Source organism: Taeniopygia guttata, chromosome 36 (assembly GCF_048771995.1).
Source record: "Taeniopygia guttata chromosome 36, bTaeGut7.mat, whole genome shotgun sequence".
Taxonomy (NCBI): domain Eukaryota; kingdom Metazoa; phylum Chordata; class Aves; order Passeriformes; family Estrildidae; genus Taeniopygia; species Taeniopygia guttata.
The window spans coordinates 2,270,540-2,298,214 of NC_133061.1; the positions used below are offsets into that span (position 1 = coordinate 2,270,540).

General features: G+C 53.8%; 2 protein-coding genes and 1 pseudogene across 2 annotated transcripts; 2 read left to right on the forward strand and 1 right to left on the reverse strand.

Annotated features, from left to right (window-relative positions):
• LOC140681475 (uncharacterized) overlaps positions 1–27,675 on the forward strand; it is a 198,655-nt pseudogene that overhangs the window by 34,747 nt on the left and 136,233 nt on the right.
• On the reverse strand, positions 13,182–15,682 carry LOC140681437 (serine/threonine-protein kinase pim-1-like). Its single transcript, XM_072921269.1, has 3 exons — positions 15,280–15,682; positions 13,719–13,868; positions 13,182–13,532 (listed from the first exon to the last, which is right to left on the reverse strand). Exons 1-2 carry the CDS (start codon positions 15,680–15,682, stop codon positions 13,762–13,764), a joined length of 510 nt encoding a protein of 169 aa, XP_072777370.1. The 3' UTR covers positions 13,182–13,532; positions 13,719–13,761.
• LOC140681438 (olfactory receptor 14J1-like) lies at positions 22,003–22,935 on the forward strand. The gene has a single exon (XM_072921270.1). It carries the CDS (start codon positions 22,003–22,005, stop codon positions 22,933–22,935), a length of 933 nt encoding a protein of 310 aa, XP_072777371.1.

Consider the following 27,675-nt stretch of genomic DNA (forward strand, 5'->3'; position numbering starts at 1 on the left):
GGTCCATGGCCTGCAGAGCTGTTGCTGCATTCAGCTGCCATGGCAGCCCTCAGGACAAAGCAGTGCCAGGGCTGTTCCAGGTACAATTGCAGTGACACTCATTGGTGCCACCAGGTTCCACAGCAACAGCCACAGGGACGCGTTCCTTGGTTTGGTGCCGTGACAACCAAGGCCTGGAGCTGCTGTGATGGTTGTTTGCCATGGACACCTGCCCTGGGCCCCTTGCTCAGGGCTGGTGTCACTGGAGCTGGGTCTCTGTGAGCTCCAGAGGTGGCTGTGGAGCATTGCCTGTGCTGTGCCAGGGCCTGGCAGACACTGCTGGGCTGGGATAGAGGCTCTGGGGGGATTGGGGTTCCAGGGCAGGGCAGGGCTGGGGTTCCAGGGCAGGGCAAGGCTGGACCTGCCCCTTCCTTCCCAACACACAAAATGTTTCCAGCCAACAAGCTCCTCCAGTCTGTCACAACAGCAATGTTGGAGGTGGAACCCCAATTCCGGCCATAGGCACCTGGACAAGAAGGACAGTTCTTTTCCATAGGAAGGAAAGCCCAGAGCCCCAGTGCTTGGAAGGGAGGTGAGAGCCTCACTAGGCCAAGGCCAGCCAGAATTGTCAGTAATGGAAGATTTTTCTGGAACCAGCCTTTGGATATAGGGAATTTTGGAGGTAGAACCCCAATCTCAGCCATGGGCACTAGGAGAAGCTGGAAAGTTCTTTCCCATAGGAAGGAAAGCACGGAGCCTTCCCCAGTGTTTTGGGGACAGATGAGAGGTCACCCTCATGAAACCATTGCCAGCCAGACTTCTCATGGCAATATTCCTATGGGAGCAATCCCTGGATAAAAGGAAATTTGGAGGTGAAATCTGAATTCTGTCCATGTGTGCCTGGAGAAGAATGAGAGTTCTTTTCCATAGCAAGGAAAGCATGGAGCCCCAGTGCTCCAGCAGCTGATGAGAGGCAGCCCTTGGCATTCCAACATCAGCCAGACCTGTCAGGTGGCTCCTGGGAGGCCAAGCCAGCCAGACCTGTTCCATGTTCCCTCGGTTCCATGGGGCCCCACAGTGTCCCAATGGTCCCTCGCTTCCAGGAGGCCCTGAGGTGTCACAATGCCCCCTTGGTGACACCAGGCCCTGAAGGGTCCCAATGGTCTCCATGGTTCCATCAGGCCCCACAGAGTCATAATGGTCTCTGGGTCCCTGAAGCCCCGCGGTGTCACCATGGCCCCTTGGTTCCATGGGCTCCAGTGGTGCCACAATGATCCCCTTGGTTCCATGAGGTGCCCACAGTGTCACAGTGATCTCCATGGGAAGGAAAGAACCAAGCCCCAGAGTGGCAGGGGGAAGCCAGACTTGATGGTACTGGCAGATTTTGGCTGGGAGCAACCCTTGGATATAGGGAATTTTGGAGGTGGAATCCCAATTTCAGCCATTTCTGTGTAGATAAGAAGGATGGTTCTTTTCCATAGGAAGGAAAGCACAGACCTTGTGTTTCAAAACAGAAGAGGAGAGAGGTGGCTCCTGAGAGGCTGAACCAACCAGACCTGTTTGTCCTGGCAGCTTTTATCATATGGAATTTGGGAGGAGGAATTTCAATTTTGACCATGGACCCCTTGAGAAGAAAGAAGGTTCGCTTCCATTCGAAGGAAGGCACAGAGCCCCAGTGTTTCGAGGCAGGTGAGAGGCAGCGCCCAAGAGGCCAAGGGCAGCCAGACCTGTCTGTCCTGGCAGCTTTCACTTGGGAGCAATCCTTGGATGTACAGAGTTTTGGAGGTGGAATCCCAGTTTTGGCCACGGGTGCCTGGTCAGGATGGAAGGTTTTTCCCTATAGAAATGAAAAACACAAAATCCAAGTGTTCTGGAAGAAGATGAGAGGTGGCCACCCTTAGGCCAAGCCAGCCAGGCCTGTCTCTCCTGATACTTTTCATCTAGGGGCTGTCCTTGGACACAGGGCATTTTGGAGGTGGAATCTCAATTTTGGCTAGGGGTTCCTGGATAGGAAGAATTATTTACATTAGGAAGAAAAGAACAGAGCCCCGGTGTTTCAGAGGCACATGAATGCCAGCCCTCAGGAAGCCAAGGCCAGCCAGACTTGTCAGTCCAGGCAGCTTCTGTCTGGGAGCTGTCCTTGGATATAGGGAATTCTGAAGGCAGATCCCGAGTTTTGGCCATGGATGCCTGGTCAAGAAGGATGTTTTTTTCCCATAAGAAAGCAAAGCACATGGTTCCAGTGTTTGAAAGGCAGATGAGAGGTGGTCCCGAGTGGCCAAGCCTGCCAGAGCTGTCTCTCCTGGCAGATTTAATCTGGAAACAATCTTTGCAGTTAAGAAAATTTGCAGAAGGAATCCCACTTTTGGCCATAGGCCCCTGTAGGAGAAGGACAGTTCTCTCCCACAGGAAGGAAAGCTCAGATCCCCAGGGCTTCAGGGGCAGATGAGAAGTATCCCTCGACATGCCAAGGTCAGCCAGACCTGTCAGGTGGTCCCCAGGAGGCCCAGCCAGCCAGACCTGTTCCATGTTCCCTTGGTTCCATGGACCCCACAGTGTCACAATGGTCTCCTTGGTTCCATGAGGCCCTGGAGTGTCACAATGTTCCCCTTGCTTCTGCAGTGCCACAATGGCCCCGTGCTTCCATGAGGCCTTGCAGTGTCACAATGGCTTCGTGGTTCCACAAAGCCCTGATGTGTCACAATGGCCCCTGGGCTCCGTGTGCCCTCGCTGTGTCACAGCGGCTCCTCTGTGACACTGCGGCTGCACAAGGTCACCATGGACCCTTGGTTCCTTGGGGTCTCTGAGTTCACAATGGTCTCCTTGATTCCATGAGGCAGCACAGTGTCACAATGGCCCCTTGGTTCCATGAGGATCTGCAGGGTCACACAGGTTTGTGACATTTGTCCTTGCTGCCCCTCACATCCCCCTGCCCCACAAACAGCCCCGAGCCACCCGTGAGGGACAGGCCCTGCTGTGCCAGGCTGGGCTCAGGGCTTGGCCTTTCTGCTTCCCCCAGCCAGCCCAGGCCTTGCTCAGCATTGCAGTTCCCTGCTCTGAGCCTTGGGCTCCCTGCAATCCTGGCCTCAAGGATCTGCTCTCACCAGTCCCTGGGGAGCCTTTGGCAGTTCCTGCCCTCACTGGGGCCCAGTGATACTCCAAGGGACTTGGAGTTTTGCTCCTGACTCCTTGAGCAGCTTCTTCAGCCTTCTCTCAGTGCCTGAGAGCTCTGGACTTCACCCCAAATCCTCCATGGGGATCATTAAAGAAAAGGAAGCCCTTAGGGGCGCTTTGTCTTCATTCAATTATCTGCAAGTCTCCAGGGCTTGTGCACCTGGTTGGAGTCAGTTTGGAGTTCTTCTAAGGAGGAAGATTTCCAAGTGCACCTCATGACATTTTTTCTTTAATCAAGTGAGTATTCTCTTATTTTCCAGTTCAGACAAGAGCTGATAGAAGCATTCCCCAGGTGATCTTGACACTGAAGTTCTCCTTAGGAGGTCTGGGCATGTAGAAGAATGAGCCCCCTGAGGGCTGACCCTGTTCAGACAAGCTGCTCCTCACCCCCAGCCTCACCATGCCTGACATCACTCACCGGGCACTGACATCCCTGTGCCCTGCAGCAGAACCTTGTCCCTGAGCTCTGCAGCTCCATGTCCCAGCCCATTGCACCGTGTCCCACCTGCTCTCCTCAGGGCTCTGCCTGCACACAGGGCAGGAGAAGTTTTCCTCTTGGGAAGGAGAGAATGGAAAAGCCTGAGCAGGTTTCCTAAACAACAAACCCCACTCAGGAGCCACCTGCTCAGTACAGGCTGCCTGGAATGGTGTCACCTTTCTACAAGGAACAGTGTGACCAGAAATGATCTCTGGAAGCAGAATTCTCTGCATCTCCCAGTTGAAATCTCTGTCCCACTCCTTTCCCTGGATCTCTGTTGCAGATTGAAGTTGCTGGTGCCATCCTCACCTTTAACCTCCCTCTGGAATGCAAACAGGTGTTCCCAGGTGTGTTAAGCAGGATTTGCTCAATGTTTCCATAAATCTTTTGTGTCCCACATGGAACGAAGGGGCCATTTTGGCACTGAGGGGGTGACGTGGAAGCAAGGAGTCAATTGTGACCCTGGGGTCCCACGGAACCAAGGGGCCATGGTGACACAGCAGGGCCACGTGGATCCAGTGGTCCATTGTGACACTGTGGATCCAAGGAGACCATGGAGACACCCCCAGAACCTCATGGAACCAAGGAGTCCATGGTGACCCAGCGGGGCTGCATGGAGCCAATGGTCCATGGTGGCACTGCCCATCCAAGGAGGCCATTTGGACACTGCGGAAGTTCATGGAGCGAGGTGGCCATTGTGACACTGAAGAACTTCATGCCACCAAATATTCATGGGGACACAGCAGGGCATCATGGAACCCAGGAACCGCTGTTGGCAGTGCGGAAACTCCTGGAACCAGGGGCTGTTGTGGCACTGCAGCACCAACACAGCTGCTGCACCTTGTCCCCTGCCCTGCACAGCTCCTTGGGAGGCACGGCAGGAGCAGCACCCCGGGAGCCTCGGGAATGCCCCTCTGGGATCCATGGCACACACTCCCAGGGGCTGGAATTCCAGTTCCCAGTCAGGAAAAGATGTTCCTGCCCTTGAAGGCAAAGCTTTTATGGAAGAGCCAAAAGCCAAGTGCAGCAGGATCCTACAGTGACATTTCACTGCCAGCCTTCATAACTTCACCCATGGTTGTCGTAGCTCATGGATTGGGAATTAAATCAGGACAGGGTCTTTGGTGGGAGCTGCCCTGGGTCAAGGGAGACACTGAGAGAGAAACAGAGCAGGCAATAGAAGGCAGGAGAGAAAGGAGATGTTTTGGTTTGGAATGACAGGTGTCTGCTAAGGGAGGCAGGAGCCTCTCCTGAAATGGAAAAATGTAGACTCTTTCTTTCTGAATTGTTATAAATTTGAAATTAAAGGGGGCGCTCAGGTAAAAATATGGGAGCAGGAATAACAGCTTTTTATTAGAGAAGAAAATGAGAATACGAGCAATGCAGTGAACCAAAACAACACTGACAGAGTCAGAATACAACCTGACACTCTGTTGGACAGGGTGTTCGCTGCAGTCCAATTGGAATGGTGGCTGCAGTCCTCCTGCAGTGTCAGGTGTGGTTCTGTTGGAGAAGTGATACTGTAGAAAAGGGTGTCTTCTTCTGAAGAGGAAGAGGCAGCTGTTCCTCTGAGAAATCCAGCCCAGAAAAAGCTGTGTTGGTGGGCCAGAATCTCAAGACTAGATGCAGGTAGTAATGCTTGGCTCCTCCCTCTGGGTGGAGCAGCTCACAATGGGATGTTATAGTTCTTATCAGTCATGCAGTGACATTCAATAGCCCATTATCAGCAGATGTCTCCCCTGAGGGATTGTGGAAGAGATAAGGAAAAACTGCCCACTTAACACAGGACAACTGTCACACAGATGGCAAATAGAACACATCTTGCTTTTCAGTCTGGGACAGGAGGTCACAAACAAAATCAGCTGAGAAGGCGGCACTCTGAAAAGCAAACCAGAACTGACAGAAAATGAATGGGACAGAAATCAATAATTCTGATAGTTTTATATATTATCAAAATAAATCACACCCACCCAGCCCCATACAATCCTGATCCCAAAACCTCAAATTTGGATCTTCTCTCAATCTCCTTCCAACCCCATCTAACCCTGCAGGTGGAGGAATTGAGTAATTTTGGCATGGGACTGAGGTGGGAACCAGCCATTTTGAGGTGGGATTGAGCAATTTTGGGGTAAGATTGAGGTGTTTCCAGTGGCATTGAGTAATTTTGAGGTGACAGAGCAATCCACCTTGGCTTTTGGAGTGCAAAGATATGGAGAATACTCCCATGTATCCCCCAAGAACCCACAAATCCTCCAGAATATGTTCCCAAACCATAAATTCCACCTCAAATACCTCTTAAATGGTGGGACTTCTGAGTCAATACTCTTTTTAGTCATTTTTCAGGTGTTTTTAAGTGATAAAGACAAATCAGAAGAAAATTAGGGCCAAACCAAAACCAGAGACCCCTTGAGCATCCCCTGGGCACTGGACAAAACAAACTCAGCAGAAATCAAACTTAACCCTCCATAAAATGCCTTGAGGAAGATTTGCTCTTCCCACAAGTCACTTGTGATGGAAACACAAACAAATCCCAAACATGAATAAACTGAAAATAGAAGCAATTCTGTGGCAAATCCAAATTTCATCAGTTCCTGCACAGCTCCAGCTCAGCTGCTGGCAGGTTCCGATAAAAGGAAAGTGGAAATTTGGCCCAGTACAGATTAATAAAGGGAAGGGAAAGCTCTGTGTAGCTGTCACAAAGGTGACAGGGACAAAGAAAATAATGATTCTCATATTTGGCAAAGTCCCAGAGCTGTGAATTCGGGAGTTATTTGGGAATTTATCTACTTGAACTGGGTTTCTTGTAGGAATTTACTGGTCTTGAATTCCTCACATTGGGGTGAATGATCCTTGTCAGTCTTGCTAGTATCATTTGGTCCCTTTTCTCCAGTTATTTAAAAAAATTTTTCAAGGAAGGACAAGAAAATACTTTCTTTACACTGGCCACCCACAACAGCCATTTTCCTCATAAGTTCTCCCAAAAGTCACTCAGGGGAAGCTGCATCCAAGTTTCCAAGAGTTCCTCCAGAAAGAGGCAGAACCTTCGCAGAGGAGGGACCCATGCTGTTGTCAAAGGCACTTGGGGTCAGACAACAGTGCCCTGAACTCACTGTGCCAAAATAATGTCGCAATCTGGTTAATAAAATTTTTAGAGAGATGCCTCTGCCTCAATGAAGGTGCTAAGGAGACCAAATCCAAAGTGGATGTTATTGAACAGTAAATGTGAGGTAGAGAGAGAGATGGAAAGAAAGAGAAAAGGGGGGAGAGCAAGGGAGTGACAGGGACAGAGATCTCCCCTGGGACAGGGCAAGTGTGACATTGTCCCCTGTGTGCGTGTCCTTCCCAGGGTGTGGGTTTTAGACCTGAGCCAGTTTGGGTAAGGGGGGTGGTGTTCACCCCCCACCCCGAGCAGGGATGGCCTCACTGTTTCAGGTTACAGTGTCAGATGTAACCAAAAGTGTTTTCAGTCACCATCTCCATAAACTGTTATCAACAGGTGGGGCAGTGTTCTTTATCTCTTCCATGGCTCAACCCTGATAACGCCCTCCAGGGGCCATCTTCTGTTAATGGGCCATTGAGTGTCACTGCAGGGCTGATAAAATTACATCATCCCATTGTGGGATGCTCCGCCCAGGGGGAGGAACCAAGCATTCCTGCCTGGATATAATCTCACCCATGCAACACCACAACCACCTTGCCCACTGCATTCCCAGAGGACAAGAGCTCCATAACCACCACTGGACCTTCAGAGGAAGACCAGACCCTTCTACAGGATCACTGCTTTGACAGATTCACCTTCATCACTCCAGCCGGACTGCAGCCACCATTTCATCAGACTGCTACCACCACCCTGAGCAACGAGGTGTCAGGTTATATCCTGACTCTCTCAGATTAAGCCAGTGTTTCTGTATCATTGCCTTGATCTTAATTTTCTTACTCAATTGTCATTCTGGCTTAGACTCTCCCCCTGGTTTGCTTTCAAACCAGTACAAAACTCAATGTGCTCATCCCTTGTTGTCCTCCCAAAACAGAATTTCCCATACCCAAATCTTCACGAAATGGAGGAGGAGGCTGTGAGGAAGAGGAAGGCGCCCTGGGACATCCAGGCAGGTGAGGAGGAAGTCAGTGCCCCTTTCCCCCTCTCTCCTGTTCCATCTCCCAGCCCAGCCTGGCCCCTGGCTGCAGGACAGCCCCGCTGCTGACGCTCTGCTGACGGGGATGCACTGGGGGGATCTCCTTACCATTCCTTGTGGCATGGAGGCAAATCCCATCCTCTCCTTGTCCTTCCTACCCCAGAGCAGGAGCTGATGATGGAGACCAGGAAGGACAAATCTCTGCAGCACAACCCCATGGAAGAGGCCGATTTGAGCAACTCCACAGCGCAAGAATCCAACAGGGAGGAAAAGCCCCGGAGATCCCACAGGAGGAGGGGCTGCAAACCCAGCCCAGGGTGCTCTGAGGAGGAAAGGCCCATTCTGGGTCAGGAAGGTGGGCAGAGCTTCAGCCAGAGCTCAGAGCTGGTGCTCCCTGAGAAGCTTCACGATGGGGAGAAGCCCTACAAGTGCTTGGAGTGTGGGAAGAGCTTCAGGCGGAGCAAGAATCTGAAACGACATCAGATGATCCACACTGGGGAATGGCCCTACGAGTGTGGGGAGTGTGGGAAGGGCTTCAGCTGCAGCTCTGACCTCATCATCCACCAACGCATCCACACTGGGGAGAGGCCCTACGAGTGTCCCGAGTGTCAGAAGAGGTTTCACAGCAGCTCTGCTCTCCTTGTGCATCAGCGGATTCACACAGATGAGAGGCCCTTCCGCTGCCCTGACTGCGGGAAGGGCTTCAAGCAAAACTCCACCCTTGTCACGCACCGGCGCATCCACACTGGGGAGAGGCCCTACATGTGCCCCACATGTGGGAAGAGGTTTCAGAGCAGCTCAAATCTCCTCCTGCATGAGCGGGTCCACACCGAGGAGAGGCTCTTCCTCTGCTCTGACTGTGGGAAGGGCTTCAAGCAAAACTCCAACCTCATCAGGCACCGGTGCATCCACACTGGTGAGAGGCCCTACGAGTGTCCCCAGTGTGGGAAGAGCTTCACCCGGAGCTCTCACTTGACCAGACACCAACGGAGCCACCGGTGACGGAAGCCCTGTGAGTGCCCCAACTGCAGGAGGAGCTTTGTGCACTGCTCCAGCTTCATCCCCCATTGAACAACCCACATTGGGAAGAGCCCTGGTGATCCCTGTTCCCTGTGACCCATGCTGGGATGACACCTGTACCTTCTCCTGCCCCTGCCAATGACCTTATGTGGGATTGAAGAACATGAGGGTCTGGCCATGGCCCTGTCACTACATTCACTCCCACCTCAGGTCATTGCCAAGGCAGGAAAGGGACTCTCTCTCTCTCTCCCTGAGAAGGGTGTCCTTTCCAGGCAGGAGGAGACATGTGGCCAGGAAGATACAATTGATGATGATGTAGTTTCCCTTGTAAATAGTTTTTCTTATCCCTTCTGTTGTCAATATTTTTTCTGTTCCTGTTTGTTCCTTATCTCGTTGCTGTTCCCAGTAAACTGTTCTTATCCCAGCCTGGGATCTTTCCATTTTTTTTCCTTCAGTGGAAGGTGGGAGGGTAACGAGAGCCAGCACGGTTTTAGCAGGAGCAGGAAATTGGGAAATCCCATTCCTGAATCCTGGCCTGTGGAAACTGAGCATCCCAGCTGGTGCCAGCCCTGGTGGCCATGGCAGCAGCCTTGGGAGCGGGTCCCTGGCTGGGGCTGAGGGAACCTCTTCACTCTGGTGCCCAGGGACAGGAGTGGAGGGAGCAGCTGCAGCTGAGTCGGGGCAGGCTGAGGTTGGATCTCGGGGAAAGGTTTTTGCCCAGAGGCTGCTGGGGCACTGCCCAGGCTCCCCAGGGAAGGGTCACAGCTCCAGGGCTCTCTGAGCTCCAGCAGCGTTTGGACAGCGCTGCCAGGCCCAGGCTGGCAGTGTTGGGGTGTCCTGTGCAGGGCCAGCAGCGGGACTCGAGGATCCTGATGGGTCCCTCCCAGCTCAGCCAATTCTGTGGTTCTGGGATCCCATGACCCTGGGAATGGGATGCCAGAGGTTGCCATGGCAATTGTCTTGGTTTGGAAAGACAGGTGTCTGCTAAGGAAGGCAGGAGCCTTCCCTGAAATGGAAACTGTAAACCTCCTCCCTCCAAATTGTTATAAATTTGAAATTATGGGGGCTTTTTCGGCAAAGATACGGGAGCAGGAATTACAGCTCTTTATTAGGGAAGAAAAGAAAAAGATATAATAAACAATGCAGTAATGCAAAACAACACTGACAGTCAGAATACAACCTGACACCCTTTTGGTCAGGGTGTTGGTAGCAGTCTAATTGGAATGGTGGTTGCAGTCCCCCTGGAGTGGCAGGTGTGGTTCTGTTGGAGCAGTGATCCTGTAGAAAATGGTGTAGTCTTCCTCTGAAGAGGCAGTGGAAGAGGCAGCTGTTCCTCTGGGAAATCCAGTGCAGAAGAAGCCATGCTGGTGTTCCAGAAACTCAAGATTATATCCAGGTAGAAATGCTTGGCTCCTCCCTCTGGGCGGAGCATCTCCCAGCGGGATGTTATAGTTCTTATCAGTCGTGCAGTGACATTCAATAGCTCATTATTAGCAGATGTCTCCCCAGAAGGAGAATAGGTTGTGAAAGAGAAAAGGAAATCTGCCCTCTGCACAACTGCCATAGAGACGGCAAATGGAATACATCTTGCCTTTCAATCTGGGACAACATGTTTCACTAATGAGTGGATACATCGACCACAGTGCTAATGACCATGCATATTTCATTAATGAGCAGATACAAAGATAACATTTGGTTGGAAGGTTCATCCTGAGGCCACCTTTGGCTCAGGGCCTGCTCTTCAGGCCTCACTCAGGGCTGTTGTCCAGGCCTTGGCACTTCAGGGACGTGGTTTAGTGCTGGGCTCGACACTGAACGGCTGGACTGGATGAGCTCAGAGGTCTTTCCCCACAGAAAGGATTCTGTGATTCCATGGTTCCATCTGCTGCATTCAGCCAGGTCCATGTTAGCAGCATTCATTTGCTCAGAAAGTCTCCTCTTGCCCATCTCTTGAGGCCTGAGGCTTCAGCTCCTTCAGCTCCTGGTGCTCAGCTGCTCGTGCTGAACGAGAGGACTCAGAGGGAAGAACACAATTCATCCAATTCCTTCTGGGACATGGAGAGGACAGGCCGTGAAAACAGGAGCATTGCTTGGTGTGGCCTCCTCTCTGCCCTTGTTGCCTTTCAGCCCTTTGAACCAGCCAAGAGCTTTCTCCAAGGGTGCAATGGAGCAGCTGCTCCTGCTCCCGGGTCTGGCTCTCTCCAATCTCTGACCTTGCCTGGTTGTGTCCCTCTTGCTGTGCCCTCTGCTCCCCCAGGGCTCGGTGGCTGCTGCCCAGGACTGTGGGACTGGCACATCCTGTGGTCCAGACCCTCCTTTCTCTGCCCTTGGATCTGCCTGGGCACAGCAGCCGTTTCCATCTGGAAGCTCCCCATGGACAGGGAGTCCCCAGCTCCGTTCCTTGCACAACCTCCAGGAGCCCAGGGCTGCCATCTCAAGTCCCTGCTGGCACTGGGGGCTCCCAGGTGGGCACAAGTGGGGCAGCAGAGCCAGCAGGGAGCCTGCGAGTCTCTTCCAGCCCTGCCTGCTCAGAGTTTGGGCCTTGGAGCCTCAGGTGGCCAAAGGCAGCTGCTGCTGGTCCCTCTGTGTGACCCGTGTTCAGCCGTGCTGCTCCATCAGTCTGTGCCCAGCAACGGGGAAAAGCCTCAGCCCTGCAGGGCCAGGAGCTGCCGGGCTCTGCCTGAGCAGCTCAGCCAGCGGGAAGGGAGCTGCTCCCCACGGGAACCAGGAGCAAAGGACACTCCTTTTGTAGAGCATGTTTCTATTTAAAGGAAAAATAAAAAGTAATAAAAAACTATATAAAATGTGAGAGATAAATAGTGAAAAACTTCTCTAGCTTTGGATTTAGAGGTAACTGGTCTTTTGAAAAAGAGAACTCAGTTATTTACTTGTGAATGTGCTAATGGCATGGATCCATCTTGCTGACCTCAGCAGCCTTTTTAAATCAATTTTTTGGTTTGTTTCCAACATTGTTATTTTAAATTGTGGTTGAAGCAGGAGGAAATTGCTTTGTGCCCTTCCAGCTCCAAGCAGGACTGGGAATATAAACTCTGCTAAATCCCAAACCCTTCAGAAGATACCCTTCCTTCTCACCCTGTTAATGAGCTGCACATTCCAGTTGAAACTGTCAAGGGTTTCTTAAAGACAGAAAATCCCTCTTACAGCTTTTTGGCCTGGTTTGGAAGTGCAGAAGGGCACTTCTCCATCCATCAGTTCCAGACTGCACTGCCTCGGGAACACGGCCCACTTGGCAGGTTCAGTCTATTTGTGGCACTTCTAGGGGAGGAAGAAAGTGCAACTGCACAATTCCAGCCAAAAAGGAATGAAGAGTGGAAAAGACAAAACATCTTGGGGAGATCCAGGCTTTCAGCTGGGGCTGTGGAGAGTTTTGGTCCTTGCCAATTGGATGTGTGTTCCCAGCTGCAATCTCCTGGCCTGCAGGAGAGCCTCACTCACCTGCCAAAGCAGAAAGCTCAGGCACTGTGCTCCAACGGGCTCGTCTGATGCAAAGCTGTCAGAGCAATGTGAGGGCAGAGCCAGCCCAGCTGTGCCCAGGGCAGAGCCCAGCAGAGCCCTGGCAGAGCCCAGAGCAGCCTCAGCACCCCCAGAGCCCGGCTGCAAGGAGAGAAACCAGAAAGCCCCGTCAGCTGAAGGGTGCTGTCCCCTTGTCCCAGCCGCCTGTGGTGTCCAGGCCATGCTGGCTGTGCCCAGAGCCGTGCCCAGAGCTGCCCATCACTGCTGCCTTTGGGAGCAGAGCAGGAGGGCAGGACATTCCCAGCCTGCAGCCAGCCACGGCACCTCCAGCCCTCAGCAGCTGCCCAGAGCAGGACGCTCCTGTGCTCGCTGCCATCTCCCCAAAGCTCTGATCCCACCATCCCCAGCAGACAGGACCCACCTCACACCATCCACCGCTGGAAGAAAAGCTGGTCCCAAACGATGCCCTCAGCCTTCTCCAAGGGCACGGCCCATCCACGCCGCAGCTGCTCCCAAGCACTTCCTGATCCAGACTGGACCCCACCTGGAACAGGTTTTCCTCTAGAAAAACAAACAACAAATTATTGAAAATAGATTACAGACAAAAAGGAGAAACAAGGAAAAAAGTAAAAAAAAAAGTCACAGGTGAGGGAATCCCAGGCTTTCTCCCTTCCCCTGCACTGCCCCCATGGTGATCCCAAAGCAAACAAGGGCAGTGGAGCAGCCCAAGCCCTTCCTTGCCTGCAAAGCAAAGCAGCCCCTGCACAGGCTCTGCAGTCCCACCTCTGCTCCCACCATGGGGGTTTGTTTGTGTCGGGCTGGCTGCCCCAGCCCAGCCCCACCCGGGGCACGGTGGGTGCTGGGGGCTGTTGGCAGGGCCAGGAGCCCACTCCCATTTCGTACCCACCCCAGCCCATGCCCCCAGCCCTGCCAAAAGCAGCCTGGCAGCCGACTGAAGGATCAGCTGCATCTGCCCCAGCAAAGGGGGAACCTTTGGTTCCCAGCCAGGCTGTGCAATGCCCAAATCTGGGAGCATCCCCTGTGTGTGAACTTATCTGCAAATTCCCTGTGGAGCCTGGCTTTGGAGAAGGTGCCAGAATCAAAGCCCATCATCTTCAGCCTGCCAGAGACCAGGTGGAGCAAGAGGTTGTCATCCTTGATGTCGTCCTCGCTGTCCCCAGCAGCAGCAGCCCCACCTGGTGCAGCTTCTCCAGGGGCTCCTTCTCCTTCCCTGGGGCCAGACCAGGCTGTCAGGGCTCTGCCCAGGGCCCCAGCTGTCAGGAGCTAGGACAAGCAAAACCAGCTCGGATGGCGGCCACCAGTGCTGGGCAGAGCAGCTCAGCTGCATCACAATGGCTGTGTGTTCCCATCTGATGACCCCGGGCAGTGACACAGGCAGGACCAAATGTCTGGGTTCCTTTGCTTCTCATTGCCAAGGCATGTGTGGAGCTGTAACTTACCAGGGCCCTGCATCCACGTGTGCCTGTGGCTCTCTCCCTTCTTCTAGGGCAGATGAATATCCTGTATCCAGGGATCACAGAACAGCTCTTCTGAGGAGGGCCTGTCCAAGTGCAGCATGGATAAACACCACCTGATCAGATCTTGGCACTCTGGGCAGAGAAACCAGAAACCACCAGTCAGTTGGAGAAGGCTCCTGTTGGCTTTGCCCCGCTATTCCCAAGCCCAGGCCATGCTGGATGTGCTCAGAGCTGGGCCTAAACTTTCCATCAGTTCCCTATTTTGGAGGAGAGCAGGAGAGCAGGACATGTGCCACCTCCTCAGCAGCTGCCAGAGTGGGATGCTCACGAGCTGCTGCTGCTTCTCCTGGCACTGGTATTGCCCCATGGCCAGAGATGAGGATCCACCTTGAGAGAGCCGCTGTGGCAGCGAGAGCTGATGGTCCCAGCTGATGTTCTGGCCCCTCCTGAAAGGGTGCTGCCCGCAGATCATCTGGTGCAGCAGGATGCCCAGGGACCAGATGCTAGCTGGCTTGCCATAGTACCAGCCCAAGTAGGTCTATTCCAGGGGCTGTATGACCATGTTCCTATGGAATACAGATGGGGTTCATCAGGGGGATGCTGCTGCTCCCAGAGCCTGGCCCCAGCATCCCTGGGCATGTGGGGGCTGCCCCAGTGGCACATGGGGTGACCGCTGCCCTCTCACCAGCACCTGGGACTTGTGTACAGACTTGGGGCTGGAACAGAAGCCACTGGTGCTGGAAGAGGGCAGCAGAAACCCTGGGAAGGCCCAAGCATGACACACTGTAGTAGATAGGGACAGGCGGAGCGGAAGACCACCACGGGATGTCACGGAAAGATAGACCTCTCCCCCTCTCTCTTCCCCACTTATCTATTAACCCCAGAAACCTCAGAAGAATGTAGCCACACCTGCCCTGGTAAATTTCCACTACCCGACTAACCCCTGAGACCCCCAACCCCCCTCTGACGTAGCAAAAACCCCCAAAACTATTTAAACCCACGAGATAGGATAATAAAGGCTTTTCAACCGTCTGCCACATTGGTATCTGCGCCTGTTGATTAGCCCGAGCAGCCTGGCCGAGACCAGGCTGCCGTGCTGCCATCTGAACCAGGTCCCTGGTTGTCCTTTATAAAGGCAACACACACAAAAGAAAAACTCACCCAGTGGTGGAGAAAACCCCCTCTTCTCCCTGCCTGTATGGCCCCACAAAATGTTAACAAGCCAAGGCAAACAAGGGGAGCAGAGTAGTCCAAGCCCTTCCTCACCTGCACACCAAACTGTCTGGGGCACGGGGTCAGACTCCCCTCTCTGCTACCCCCATTGGGGTTTTTGTTGAGCTGGCTGCCCCAGCTCCAGCCCCAGCCCAGGGCACAGTGGGTGCTGAAGGCTGTCAGCAGGGCTGGGAGCTGGACCCCCTCACACCCCCACCCAAATCAACCTGGCTGCAGCATTAATCCCATCCCGGCTGCAATAGGGGAAGCCCCGGTGCTGCACCTCAGCTGGGCCATGAGATGCCCAGGAGCATCCCCTGGCAGGGCTCACCTGCAAACTGGGTGTAGGCTGTGTCTCGGAGGAAGGCGCCACAGCCAAAGCCGATCAGTTTCAGCTGCCCGGAGGCCAGGTCGAGCAGGATGTTCCCTGGTTTGATGTCCCTGTGCAGGACCCCGCAGCTGGTGCAGCGCCGCACGGCCTCCAGCACCTGCGGAGCAGCCCCCGCGCCTCCTCCTCGGACAGGAGCCCCGAGCGCCCCCCGAGCGCCCCGGGCCGGCCATCCCCAGGCGTTCTCTCCCGGCCCCGGGACAGCGGCGGCTCGGGGCCGGCGGCCGCGCTGCCGAGCGGTGGAGCTCGGGCCGGGGCAGCCGCAGCGGAGGCGGCAGCGGCCGTGCCGCGTGTGTCCTCCGCGGGGCCCAGGAGGAGCCGGGGCCGGGCTGGGACCGGAGCCCATGGCGGGGCCGGGGCCGGGCTCGGGCCAGGCGGAGCCAAAGGGCGGCGATGCCGCCCCAGCCCCGGGCACTGATGCCCGCCCGGCAGCGGCACCGCCAGCACGGCCAGAGCCGGGCGGAGGCGAGACCGCGGCGGGGCGGGCGGGGCGGGGACGGGGCAGCCCCACCCGGGGCCGGGGGCGGGCCGGGAGCATGGCCCGGCCCGGCATGGGGAGAGGGAGAGCGGGAGAGGAGGGGACAGCGGGAGGGGGAGAGCGGGAGAGGAGGGGACAGCGGGAGGGGGAGAGGGAAATTCGCTGCTTTCGCTGATTTCTCTGCCGCTGCTGCTGCTGCAGCTGAAGCTCCGTGTCCGTGTCCCCGTGTCCGTGTGTCCCCGTGTCCGTATGTCCCCGTGTCCCTGTTTCCCCGTGTCCGTGTGTCCCCGTGTCTGTGTGTCCCCATGTCCGTGTCCCTGTGTCCGTGTCCCCATGTCCGTGTGTCCCATGTCCGTGTGTCCCCGTGTCCGTGTGTCCGCTGCCCGCTCGCCCCCGCACCCAGCCCCGCGCTCCCCGGGGCAGCCCCTGAGCCTGTCCAAACACGGGAACTTTGTCCTGTTCAGCCCAGACCCAGAGTTTGGACTCCTGCACAGGGACACAGGAATCCCCTCGGTCACTGCTGTGCATTGTCCCTGCTGAGGGTCAAACGCTATCGGAGCACATTCCCTGAGTGCTGAATTTGTACCTGACCCAAGCACTGCACTTAGTCTCCAACACTGATTTCCAAAAAAAAGAAAAACAAAATCACAGGGTAAGGCAAACTGTGTGTAGCTCATGGTATTTTAGAGTGTCTAAAACTTGCCAAGTCATGGATCTTAGAAGTGAGATCCATTTGGATTAATGGGATAGGGAAGTAGTGCAAGATGGAAAAGGGGAGCATAAAAGGAAACAGAAAAACATCTTAGATTGTTTTGTTCCATGTTCATTTCATTTCTTAAAAGCTGTTTCAGTTTTCCCAGAATCTTCTCCACAGTCCTGTTTGCTCTTTCCAAGAACCTTTGCTGGAGAACGAGGAAGCTTTGAGCAGCTTCTGCCACAAGATGTGCCACCAGCTGCAGCTTCACTTGGCTCCACACCGTGTGTGCAGCTCGACTCTTGCAGCACAGCAGGACAAATATTTGAAGAACTTTACAACTTGTTCTTTCTTTTCCTTGTGGGCTGGGCAGTTTTGCCATTTGTGAGGTTTTCATTGTTATTGTTATTGTTCTACCCTAAGAAACTATGACGAGCTAGCAGGAATTATCAGGGAATGCAAGCCTGACTGAATGCAGAGAAAGAATCTCCAGAGCCTGCAGCCAGAGATGGAGAGCTGTGTGATATCGTTCCAACATCCCCATGGACATCTTGAAAGTGAGGTAGAACATGAACATGGGCTGACAGAGGGAGTTTGTTTCTGTGTTCAGTTCAGAAGCTTCCACATCTCATGCAATGATATAAATCAAGAGTTCAATCAGTTCATGGAAAGCACCAGAACAAGCTGGACCTCTCAGTGGATGGCTGAAAGAATCTGAAAAGGAGAAATGCAGGGAATGACTTGGTGGACTTTGTCTGGAAGAAGGGTCACTTTTTCATAATAATTTCTGTTAGAAATGGGAAGCTTGACTCAGCCAATATATCAAGCATTAATTCAATTAGTTATTATTATTTAGTAATTATTATTGTAATGTATGAGCAAAGACAGCACTGGGCACAGTGGTGGGGGTTTTCCCCTCCAACTGCACACCGATTGTTGGGCTTGCTGGTATTTATTGATCAGATTCATGCATAGTCATAAGCTTTTCCCTGTAGTTTCTATTTTCCATTTTTACGCTATCTTTTGGCAGTTTCTATTTCTACCTTTGAACGTCACAATTCTATACTTTTGAAGTGATATGTGGAATAAATAAATAGACTCCACAACTTGGGGTAGTGGGTTTGTATTGCCAGTGCCCAGCACAAGTGAGATAGCTCTCCAAAAACTTGTGCCCCGATCCTTACTCTGACCCACACTTTTCTTCACAAAGGTGTTCCATATACAATAATTACACAACCTTCCCATGCATATTCAACCCCTGCCCCCCCCTGTCCTCGCCTCTCATGCTAAATAGGTCTGGGCCCTTCTGGGCATGCGTGGTTTGCCATGGTGGTCCTGCGGGGGTCTCAGGTGGTCTCTTGAGGATGAAGATCGTGGTCTTCTTCATGATTGAACTTTTGAACTCTGCCTCTCTGCACATGCGCTTTCAGTCCTTCGGTGCTTATCTGTGTTCAACTGTCAGTCTTGATAGGCCTGGAGACAGGGAAGCTTCTTTATCTGGATTCTTTGCATCCTTAGGCATTGTTCTTCATGTAATAAGCTTCAGAAATTTGCATTTTCTTATGCCCTTTGAACTATGGAAGAGATTTCTTAAGTAAAAGGTTTAAATTCAACACATAACTGTACAAGCTAAAATATAAATGCTTAATTCATTTTGTTAACTTAAGTGAACTGCAAAAATCTATTTCAGAGGAACTTCACGATTGCAGATTTTTCCAGGCAGCTGTTATACGTGGAATGAAAAGCCATGAGATAACTGTTGTCTTGTGGAGAAGTCTCCATAACATTAGCAAGAGGAACTTCTCTCCCTAAGTGAACTGAACAACGACTATTCTAGAGGTGGGAAACTGACAGAAAAATTTAGGTTTTGTCTCTTTATATTGTCAGGTTATAAGGAGAGAGGAAGTGGTCTGAATGCTTTGCTCTGATTCTTATTACTCTTTCTTTTATCTACTGTTAATAAACTTTTCTCTACACCCTTTTACAGTTTTGATCCCACTTTGCCTTTCTCCTAATCCTATCTCACAGCAGGAAATGAGTAAGTATATTCTAGTGAGTGCACTGGTAATTTGCCAACACTGAACCCACCACTCTAATTGATGCATTGGCCGAGAAATCACAAAATGATGAACCGAAACTACTACAGAAACTTCCTGATGAACTGCCCCAGACAAGAGGGAAATCAAGGCAGAGCCATGGTTTGTCAGGACTTGCTTGATCCTAATGAGCCCCGTGGTGCATTTGGAGCTGAGCCCTGGAACCTCGGGGCCTGAGAGGAGATGGCACAAATCTTTCCAGGAGATGAAATCAAGAGCAAACACCCAAAATGTCTCAATGCATTAATAGATCCCACTGAGGTCCATCCCCAACAAAGGCTCCTTATGGACTCTTTGGAGGAGAGAACTGGAGACCAGGATGGCACAAAAACCTCTCAGAGACTCAAAACAGCACAAAAACCTCTCAGTGTGGAAAAGAAAATCTAAAGTATGTGAAAAAAGTTGAGTATCTAAAAGTATTAATGAGCCCCACTGAGTGTCAGTACAAAGCTCTCAAGGGACTCGTTAAAGCAGATAATTGGGGCCATGATTGCACAAACCTCACACAGAGTCTGTATCAAAGCAGAAACACCAAGTACCTTAAAAGAACTGAAGTACCTTGAAGCATTAATGAGCCCCACTGAGTGTTGTTATCGACAAAGTCTCTCCAGGGACTAATTACAGCAGATAATTGGAGGCCAGGATTGCACAAAGCTCTCAGAGACTCCAAGGCAAAAGCCAAGCCCAAAGTCCTTTGAAAAACCTGCAGTCCCTGGGAGCATGAAGGAGCCCCCAGGGCCATTCCTGGCCAAGGCTCCCCAGGGACTCCTTCCAGCAGATCCTTGAGGCCACTGGGATGTGGGCTAGGGGGGGATGCTGAGGGCAGGACCAGGGGCTGACAGTGCCCAGCCTGGCTGGGGCTGTGCCAGGAGGCCCCAGGGCCTCAGGACAAGGTGTCTCCTCCCAGCCCTTGATGGCACAGACTCTGCTGTGCCCCAGGGCACCAAGACTTGGCTTCTCTTTGTCCCCACCTGTCATCAGTGCCTCCAGTTCTCTGCTCTGCCTGGGGCCTGGGGACACTTTCTCAGTCGTGTCCCTCAGTGGGACCCATTAAAAGTCCAAGAAACTTTGGAGTTGGATTCTGACTTGGAGTTCTGGAGAGGTTTCTGCAGCTCCCTCCCAGGGCCTGATGTTCAGGGCCTGAGCACAAAGCCCCAGAGGGTCATTAAAGTCCTTGTGCTGTGTCTGTGCTGCTGAGCTGGGCCGGGCTCCTGGCACAGAAGGTGATGCTGGTAACCAAGCAGAGCTTCAAAAGCACATTTCTCTTGCTGAGCAGCTCTTCTCCCAGCCCAGCAGGGCTGGGGCACTGCCTGCAGCCAGCCCGGGCACAGCACAGAGGCACAGAGAGCTTCAATCAGTCAGGGCTGGGAAGGGGCTGAGAAGTGCCTGGGGCAGAATCGCTGCCAGCCCTTGGCACAGGAACCTCTGGCTGCAGGACAATGCAGCTGCAGCTCCTGGAGAGATCTCCTAAAGCTGGAACATCCCAATGCCCACAGACCCTGTGAGTGCATTCTCTGCTCATCTCCTGTGCAGAGCAGCCAGGGGTGCCCAGGGCTGTCCTGCAGAGCAGGGTCCTGCAGCCCAGGGCGCTGTGCTGGGCCAGGACTCTGCTGCCTGCCAGGGACAGCTCTCAGCCGGCCCTGGAGCTGCTCCCAGCGCTGGCCAGGAGCTGTGGGGGGAAGGAGCCACCCTGAGCAGGGCAGGTGCTGCTGCTGAGAGGGGCTGGGTGGGGCAGGGCTGCTCCCAGCTCCAGACCAGCCTGGGCACAGCTCCGGAGGGCACTTCCCAAAGAAGGTAAGCCTGGGATTGCTGTAAAGATCAGGAGATTTCCTGAGAGTGTTTTCAATTTCCTGGTTGGAGCAGGATGGGAAAGCTGGGGTGGTGACAATAAGATTTTTGCTTTTCATATATTTGGAACTCTGTAAATTACTATGATATAAATCTATAATCATTAGTTGACTCTATTAAACTCCTTTTTAACTCTATTATACTTCTATTATGTACTCATATTACTGCAATCCTTGATTGACTTTAGTATCTCTTAGTTTTTCAAACAATATGCTGTCTAAATATATTCCTGAATTACTGGGGAGTCTTATTTTCAGGAAGTGGACATTATAATCAGGAAGAAGAACATTTTCAGTTTTGACCACAATGTGAGCAGTCATAACAAAAACATACAAAAAAGCCCTTGGAATTACTCCAATGGATTGAGCCAGGTGTGTGTAACTGGGGTAACTGAATCTCCTATTGGATGTTCCTGTTAAATATCCTAATTATCAACCTTAATGAATTGCTGAAATCAGGGGCTGGGCGTGTTCCATCCCCACTGGGACACCTGAAAGCTTCCAATAAAGGTCTGGTTTTGACTTTATTCTTCCACCACTGTTGCAAGGGACTTTTTCTCTTTTGATTATAGACAACATTGGGATGAGAGAAGCAGAACAGGAATTGTAATCCCAGAATCCCAGAACATTCTGAGTTGAAAGGGACACACAGGATCATCAAAGGAATGTTTGAACATTTACAGAGACTCCAGAACTGTGACTTTGGGTGGTCAGTCTCTCTGCTGGGAGCCTCCCAAAGGACCTTCAGCCACTCCTCAGCCCTGGACAGCAGCAGCATCACCTCTGCAGGGCCCAGCAGGGCTCTCCTGAGCTGCCCTTGCCCAGCTGCACACAGAGCCTGCCCCAGCCAGGGCCCTGCACACAGGCAGGTTTCTGTAGGGCCGGGCCGAGGGCACACAGGGTGGGATGGGCTCTGTGAGCGCTGGCAGGGACAAGGCACCTCTCAGGAGGGAATGTCCAGGCCCAGGAAGATGCTCAGGGAAGGAGAGGGGGCTGAGCAGAGCAGTGCTGGGGGAACAAATCCATCCAGCCCCTCACCTGCCCTGAGCCACAGGGAATCCTTTGCCTCTCACATCTCTCAGTGGCAAACCCTGAGTGCAGCAGGAATGCTGGGGATTTCTGACCTCAGAGGGCCAGGAATGGTGTGTGGGTAGGAAAACAATTCCTAAAACCAACTTGTGCCATCTATTTCCCTTAGAAGTGTGAGTGCAGATGCTACCAAGCCTTTCTGCAGTAGGAGTGATTCCTGTGACAAATCCTGAATATCCAGCCTTGTCCCTCTGCCACAGGGCCACAAACCCAGGGCAGCAGGGCAGGGATGGCTCCTTGAGAGCCCCCACGCACAGGCCTGGCTGCTCCTGGCACACTCAGCCAGCACAACTGCAGCTAAGGCAGGGACCTGGGTGAAGGTTTTCCCAGAGCAGGAACAAGGGTGGGTGAGTCCCAGCAGGACAGTCTGAAGGGAATGGCCCAGCTTTGGCTCCAAGCAGCCTCTCCTGACTTGTCCCTGTCCTTTCTCCATGACCAGGTGCCCATGTGCAGCCACAGCAAATGTCCAACAGCAGCTCCATCAGCCACTTCCTCCTGCTGGCACTGGCAGACACGCGGCAGCTGCAGCTCCTGCACTTCTGCCTCTTCCTGGGCATCTCCCTGGCTGCCCTCCTGGGCAACGGCCTCATCATCAGCGCCGTAGCCTGCGGCCACCACCTGCACACGCCCATGTTCTTCTTCCTGCTCCACCTGGCCCTCAGCGACCTGGGCTCCATCTGCACCACTGTCCCCAAAGCCATGCACAATTCCCTCTGGGACACCAGGGACATCTCCTACACAGGATGTGCTGCACAGCTTTTTCTGATTATCTTCTTCCTTGGAACGGAATTTTCCCTCCTGACCATCATGTGCTACGACCGCTACGTGTCCATCTGCAAACCCCTGCACTACGGGACCCTCCTGGGCAGCAGAGCTTGTGCCCACATGGCAGCAGCTGCCTGGGCCAGTGCCTTTCTCAATGCTCTGCTCCTCACAGCCAATACATTTTCCCTGCCCCTGTGCCATGGCAATGCCCTGGGCCAGTTCTTCTGTGAAATCTCCCAGATCCTCAAACTCTCCTGCTCCAAATCCTATCTCAGGGAACTCGGGCTCAGTGCTGTTAGTGCCTGTTTGGTATTCGGATGTTTTGTGTTCATAGTTTTCTCCTATGTGCAGATCTTCAGGGCTGTGCTGAGGATCCCCTCTGAGCAGGGACGGCACAAAGCCTTTTCCACCTGCCTCCCTCACCTGGCCGTGGTCTCTCTGTTTGTCAGCACTGTTGCATTTACCTACATGAAGCCCCCCTCTATGTCCTCCCCATCCCTGGATCTGGCCCTGTCAGTTCTGTACTCGGTGGTGCCTCCAGCCCTGAACCCCCTCATCTACAGCCTGAGGAACCAGGAGCTCAAGGCTGCAGTGTGGAGACTGATGACTGGATGCTTTCAGGGACATTAAAGTGCTGGCCAATTTCTGTAAATCAATTAAAATACAAGTCATCTGTGGTACTTCTTGTTGCTTTAACTGTGGGGATTTTTTTTTCCCTTTTACTTTCTTCATATTGTCCACAATAAATATAATTTTTAGTTCCATTTCTCATATTGTTACTCAACATATCCCCTGTGCCCACAGACTGTGTCAATTAGGGGCTTCACTCTCGTTGGCTTTAAAGGAACTAAAGGATATCCCAGCAAAGTTTTCTGCAGAGATGCCCTTTTGTTGCCTTCTCTGGAGCTGCAGCAGCAATGTCTGTGTGCAGAGCTGGGGCAGATCAGTGCTGGCACAGCAGCTGTGCCCAGGAGCAGCAGCACTTGGTGCTGCCAGTGCTGCTCCCGTGGCCCTGCCCCGCTGCCCTGGTGGCCCTGGTGTTGCTGCAGGGCCTGAGTGCTCTCGGGGCCGGGCACAGTCCTGGGGGTGGCAGTGCTGAGGCTGCAGCAGGGACAGGCCATGGGCACTGCTGGGGCAGCGCTGGCGCCTCAGGCCAGGGCCTGGGGGCTCCAGGCTCCTTGCCCAGGCTCTCACAAGAACACGGCCAGGCCAATGCTCAGCACAGAAAACCCCCGTGAGCAGCCCCAGGCTGGCCGTGGGCAGGCTGGGGGCAAACAGCACGGCTGGTGCTCTGCAGGGGCCCTGGGGGAGACGGGAAGGAGCAGCAGAGCAGGGGCTGATCCATCCCCAGTGCGCTGCACAGCCCAGGGCAGCGTCCCAGAGTGTCCTCATGGAGCTGCCAACAACATCCCCCCTCTGCAGCCCTGGCCTCTCCCCCAGCTCACAGAGGTGCCGCATCCTTGCAGGCACAGACACGGCAGCACTGGCTCAGCAGCCCCTGTTTGCACTGCACACAGCAGGCGGGAGCACCCCCATGCTGCTGCTGTGGGGACATGAACCTGAGGCAGCACAAATGCCATCAGCCCCTGGGGCCAGGAAGGGCTGGGGGATGCCAGGGAAACCACTCAGCTTTGTCCTGGCCTCTGCAGTCAGCCAGAAAGTTTGTTCCCATCAGCTGGGAGTTTCCTGTCCCACTGCAGACGCTGCTGCTCAGAGCCAGGGCTGCCTGGCAGCCACCCCCAAAGTGCCCTGAGCATTTCCTTGGCTTCATCTTTGCTTTCTTTACTCTTCCTGTTACAGATTTCTTCCTGCTGCCCGTCCCTTTTCCCTCTCCTGCAAGCTGCCCATCCCTGTTTGCCCTTTCCTCTCTGGTCCCACTCCCCATTGCAGTTCCTGACTTTGCACCATGGGAACGTCCCTTGGGGAGCAGGATCATCCCACAAGTGCTGCAGGAATTGTCTGCAGGCTCCTGCAGTGCCTGGTGCTGCTCCCTTGCCAGAGGCACCCCAGGCCAGGGGGGCACATCTGGGCTGCTGTGTCTGGCTGTGGGGCTCCCTGTTCTGGGCAGTGAGGAGGAGCTGCAGAGGCTCTGCAGGACTGACAGGATGGGCTTTGGGGCTGTGAGGAGAAGCTGAGGGACCTGGGTCGATGCATCTTCTGAGGAGGAGGCCCAGTGCTCCTCCTGCAACTGCTCCAAGGGTGGTTTCAGAGAATCACAAAATCAGCAAGGTTGGAAAAGACCTTGGAGATCATCAAGTCCAACTTGTGCCCTGACACTGCCTTTTCTCCCCTGAGCCTCCTCTTCTCCAGGATAAACAACCCCAGCTCCCTCAGCTGCTCCTCACAGGAATTGTGCTCCACACACCTCACCAGCCTTGTTGCCCTTCTCTGGACATGTGCCAGCCCCCCCCATGTCCTTCCTAAATTGGGGGGCCCAGAACTGGACACAGCACTCGAGGTGCTGCCCAACCAGTGCCCAGCACAGGGGAAGAATCACTGCCCTGGTCCTGCTGGCCACACCATTCCTGATCCAGGCCAGGAGCCATTGGCCTTCTTGGCCACCTGGGCACACGGCTGGCTCATGTCCAACCTGCTGTCCATCAGTGTCTGCAGGTCCCTTTCTGCCTGGCTGCTGTCCAGCCCCTCTGTCCCCAGCCTGTAGCGCTGCAGGGGTTGTTGTGGCCAAAGTGCAGGACCCAGCACTTGGACTTGTTAAACCTCACTTTGTTGGGATTGGGACCTGGATCCAGCCTGTCCAGGGTCCTGTGCAGAGCCCTTCTACCCTCCAGCAGATGAACACTCCCACACAACTTGGTGTCACCATGGTTCCATGTGGCCCCAGAGTGTCCCAATGGTCTCCATGACTCCATGGGGCCTCCCAGTGTCGCAATGTCCCTTTGGTTCCATGGGACCCCTTGGTGTCACAAAGTCCCTTGGATCCTTGGGCCCTGCAGTGTCACAATGTCACCGTGGTCCCCAAGGCCCTGCAGTGTCACAGTGGATCCTTGGTTCCATGAGGCCTGGCAGGACAGCAATGCTCTCCTTGGTCCCACAGTGTCACAGTGGCCTCTTGGTCCCCAGGGACACTGTCAGTCTGTGGTGGTGGCGGCACAACTTTCCCTGGGAGTGTTTTGTGCTAACGGGCAGAGCCACGGGAGCCCAGCACACACACACACACACGGAGCAGCTCGGCAGTGAGGACACGGGAGGGCCCAGGCATGGAGCTCCAACGAGGGTTTATCAGGGTCTGACGCTCCAGGGCTCTGGGGGTTAAAGACAAAGACAAAGGAGGGTTTAGGGTGTAAATACGGGAAAAGAGGGGCTGGAGGAGAGCGTCAGGGATCTCAGGGTTTAGGGGTGGTACACAGGGAAGGGACTAATAGGGAATGGCAGGGTTGATAGGTGGGCACATAAACCAATGGGAAAATAGGGAAGGGAGAACTTGCTAGAACATGAACATATCAGGGTAAAAGGGGTAGGAAAGGCCAACGGGCCAATGGGGACAGAACTGGGACAAATTAACACAGTGCTGCAGAGCACCATGGGGGAAGCTTCTGTCCTCACCCTGATCTGTGAGGAATGCCCAGAGCCTAAGGTGCATTTCTGCAGGGGATCACTTTTGCCCTCTCCCCAGTAAGCTCACAGGCCTCCACAAACACACACTGGAGATGTCTGGGGCCATTCATCATTTCTCTGCTCTCAGGACTGAGGCAATGGACTCTGGCACTGCTCTGAGTTCAGGCCCATGGCAACCACCCCTGGCCATGGGGCTCCATGGAGCTGCTCTCAAGAAACCCCCCAAGAGCTGGGGAGTGCCCCAAAACTGCCTCAGGAATGTGAGATACCCCAGCATCTCCTCATGAAGGTAGACTATTCAAACACTCACTCAGTAATGAGCTCCCCCTATCTTAATCATCCTCAAATTTTGGCTGTCTCATTCCAGACCCCACCCCACCTCCCAAATGCCAACCTCTACCCATGCGACCCCTCCTGGACATCAAGACCCCTTCCCAAGCTGTACTTCCCCCATTTCACACCTCCCAATCCCCATCCCACCCATCCCGCCCCACCCAATGCTCATCTCACCCTCCTGATTTGCATCCCTCATTGCCCAATCCCCTTCCAACCCAATTTCACCCTGAGAGGTGGTGGAATCGAGTAATTCTGGGGTGCGATTCAGCAGTTTTTAGTGGCACTGAGTGGATTTGAGCAGACAGATCAGTCCCTCTCATCTTTTGGAGTGCCAAGAAATAAAGACAACTAAACCAAATAGCCCCCAAACTCCCCCATACCCTCACAGATATCTCCTGGAACCCAAAACTCCCCAAAAACACAAGTAAGATGTGAGGCTTTAGATGCTTTTGATTAATTTGTTGATTTTAACCCCAATTTTCTGTGTTTTGAAGGGAGGAAGACAAAAGATAATAAGAGGCAAAATAAAATAACAGCAGCCACTTCCCTCTGTGTATCACAGGGCATGTGGGTCACCAGGGCTCTGACCAGGGTGGGTCCTCTGATGGGGATGGAGCTGGAGGAGCGCACGAAGCTCTTCCTGCAGGCGGGGTTCTCGCAGGGCTTCCCTTACCGGTGCCTCCGCTGGTGCCGGGTAAAGAATGAGCGGTCTGAGAAGCTCTTCCCACACCGGGGACACTCGTAGGGCCTCTCCCTGGTGTGGATGCGCCAGGGGACAATCAGGTTGGACCTCTGGCTGAAGCTGTTCCCACATTCCCCACACTCCTAAGGCCGTTCCCCAGTGTGGATCCTCTGGTGGCAGATCAGGTTGAAATTCTTCCTGAAGCTCTTCCCACACTCCGAGCACTCGTAGGGCCTCTCCCTGTCATGAGGCTGCTCCTGGACCACCAGCTCTGATCCCTGGCTGAAGCTCTGCCCACCTCCCCGGCACAGGGTGGGTCTTTCCTCCTCAGGTCCCGGTGATCTGCGGGTGCAGCCCCTCCTCCTGTGGGATCTCCGGGGCTTTTCCTCCCCATTCGATTCCTCAGCCATGGAGCCATTCAAAACAGCCTCTTCCACGATGTTCTGCTGGGGGGATTTGTCCTCCCTGCTCTCCATCCTCAGCTCCTGCTCTGAGGGAGGAAGGACAAGGAGAGGATGGGATTTGCCTCCGTGCCACAGGGAAGGGCAAAGAGATCCCCCCAGTGCGTCCCCAGCAGGAGGGCACCGGCAGTGGGGCTGTCCTGCAGCCGGGGGCTGTGCTGGGCTGGGAGATGGAGCAGGAGAGAGGGGGAAAGGGGCACTGACTTCCTCCTCACCTGCCTCAGTGTCCCAGGGCATTTTCCTTACAGCCTCCTCCTCCATCCAGCCAAAGTTTGGCAGTGGGAAATCCTGGTGTGGGGAAAAAAATGGTGTGAA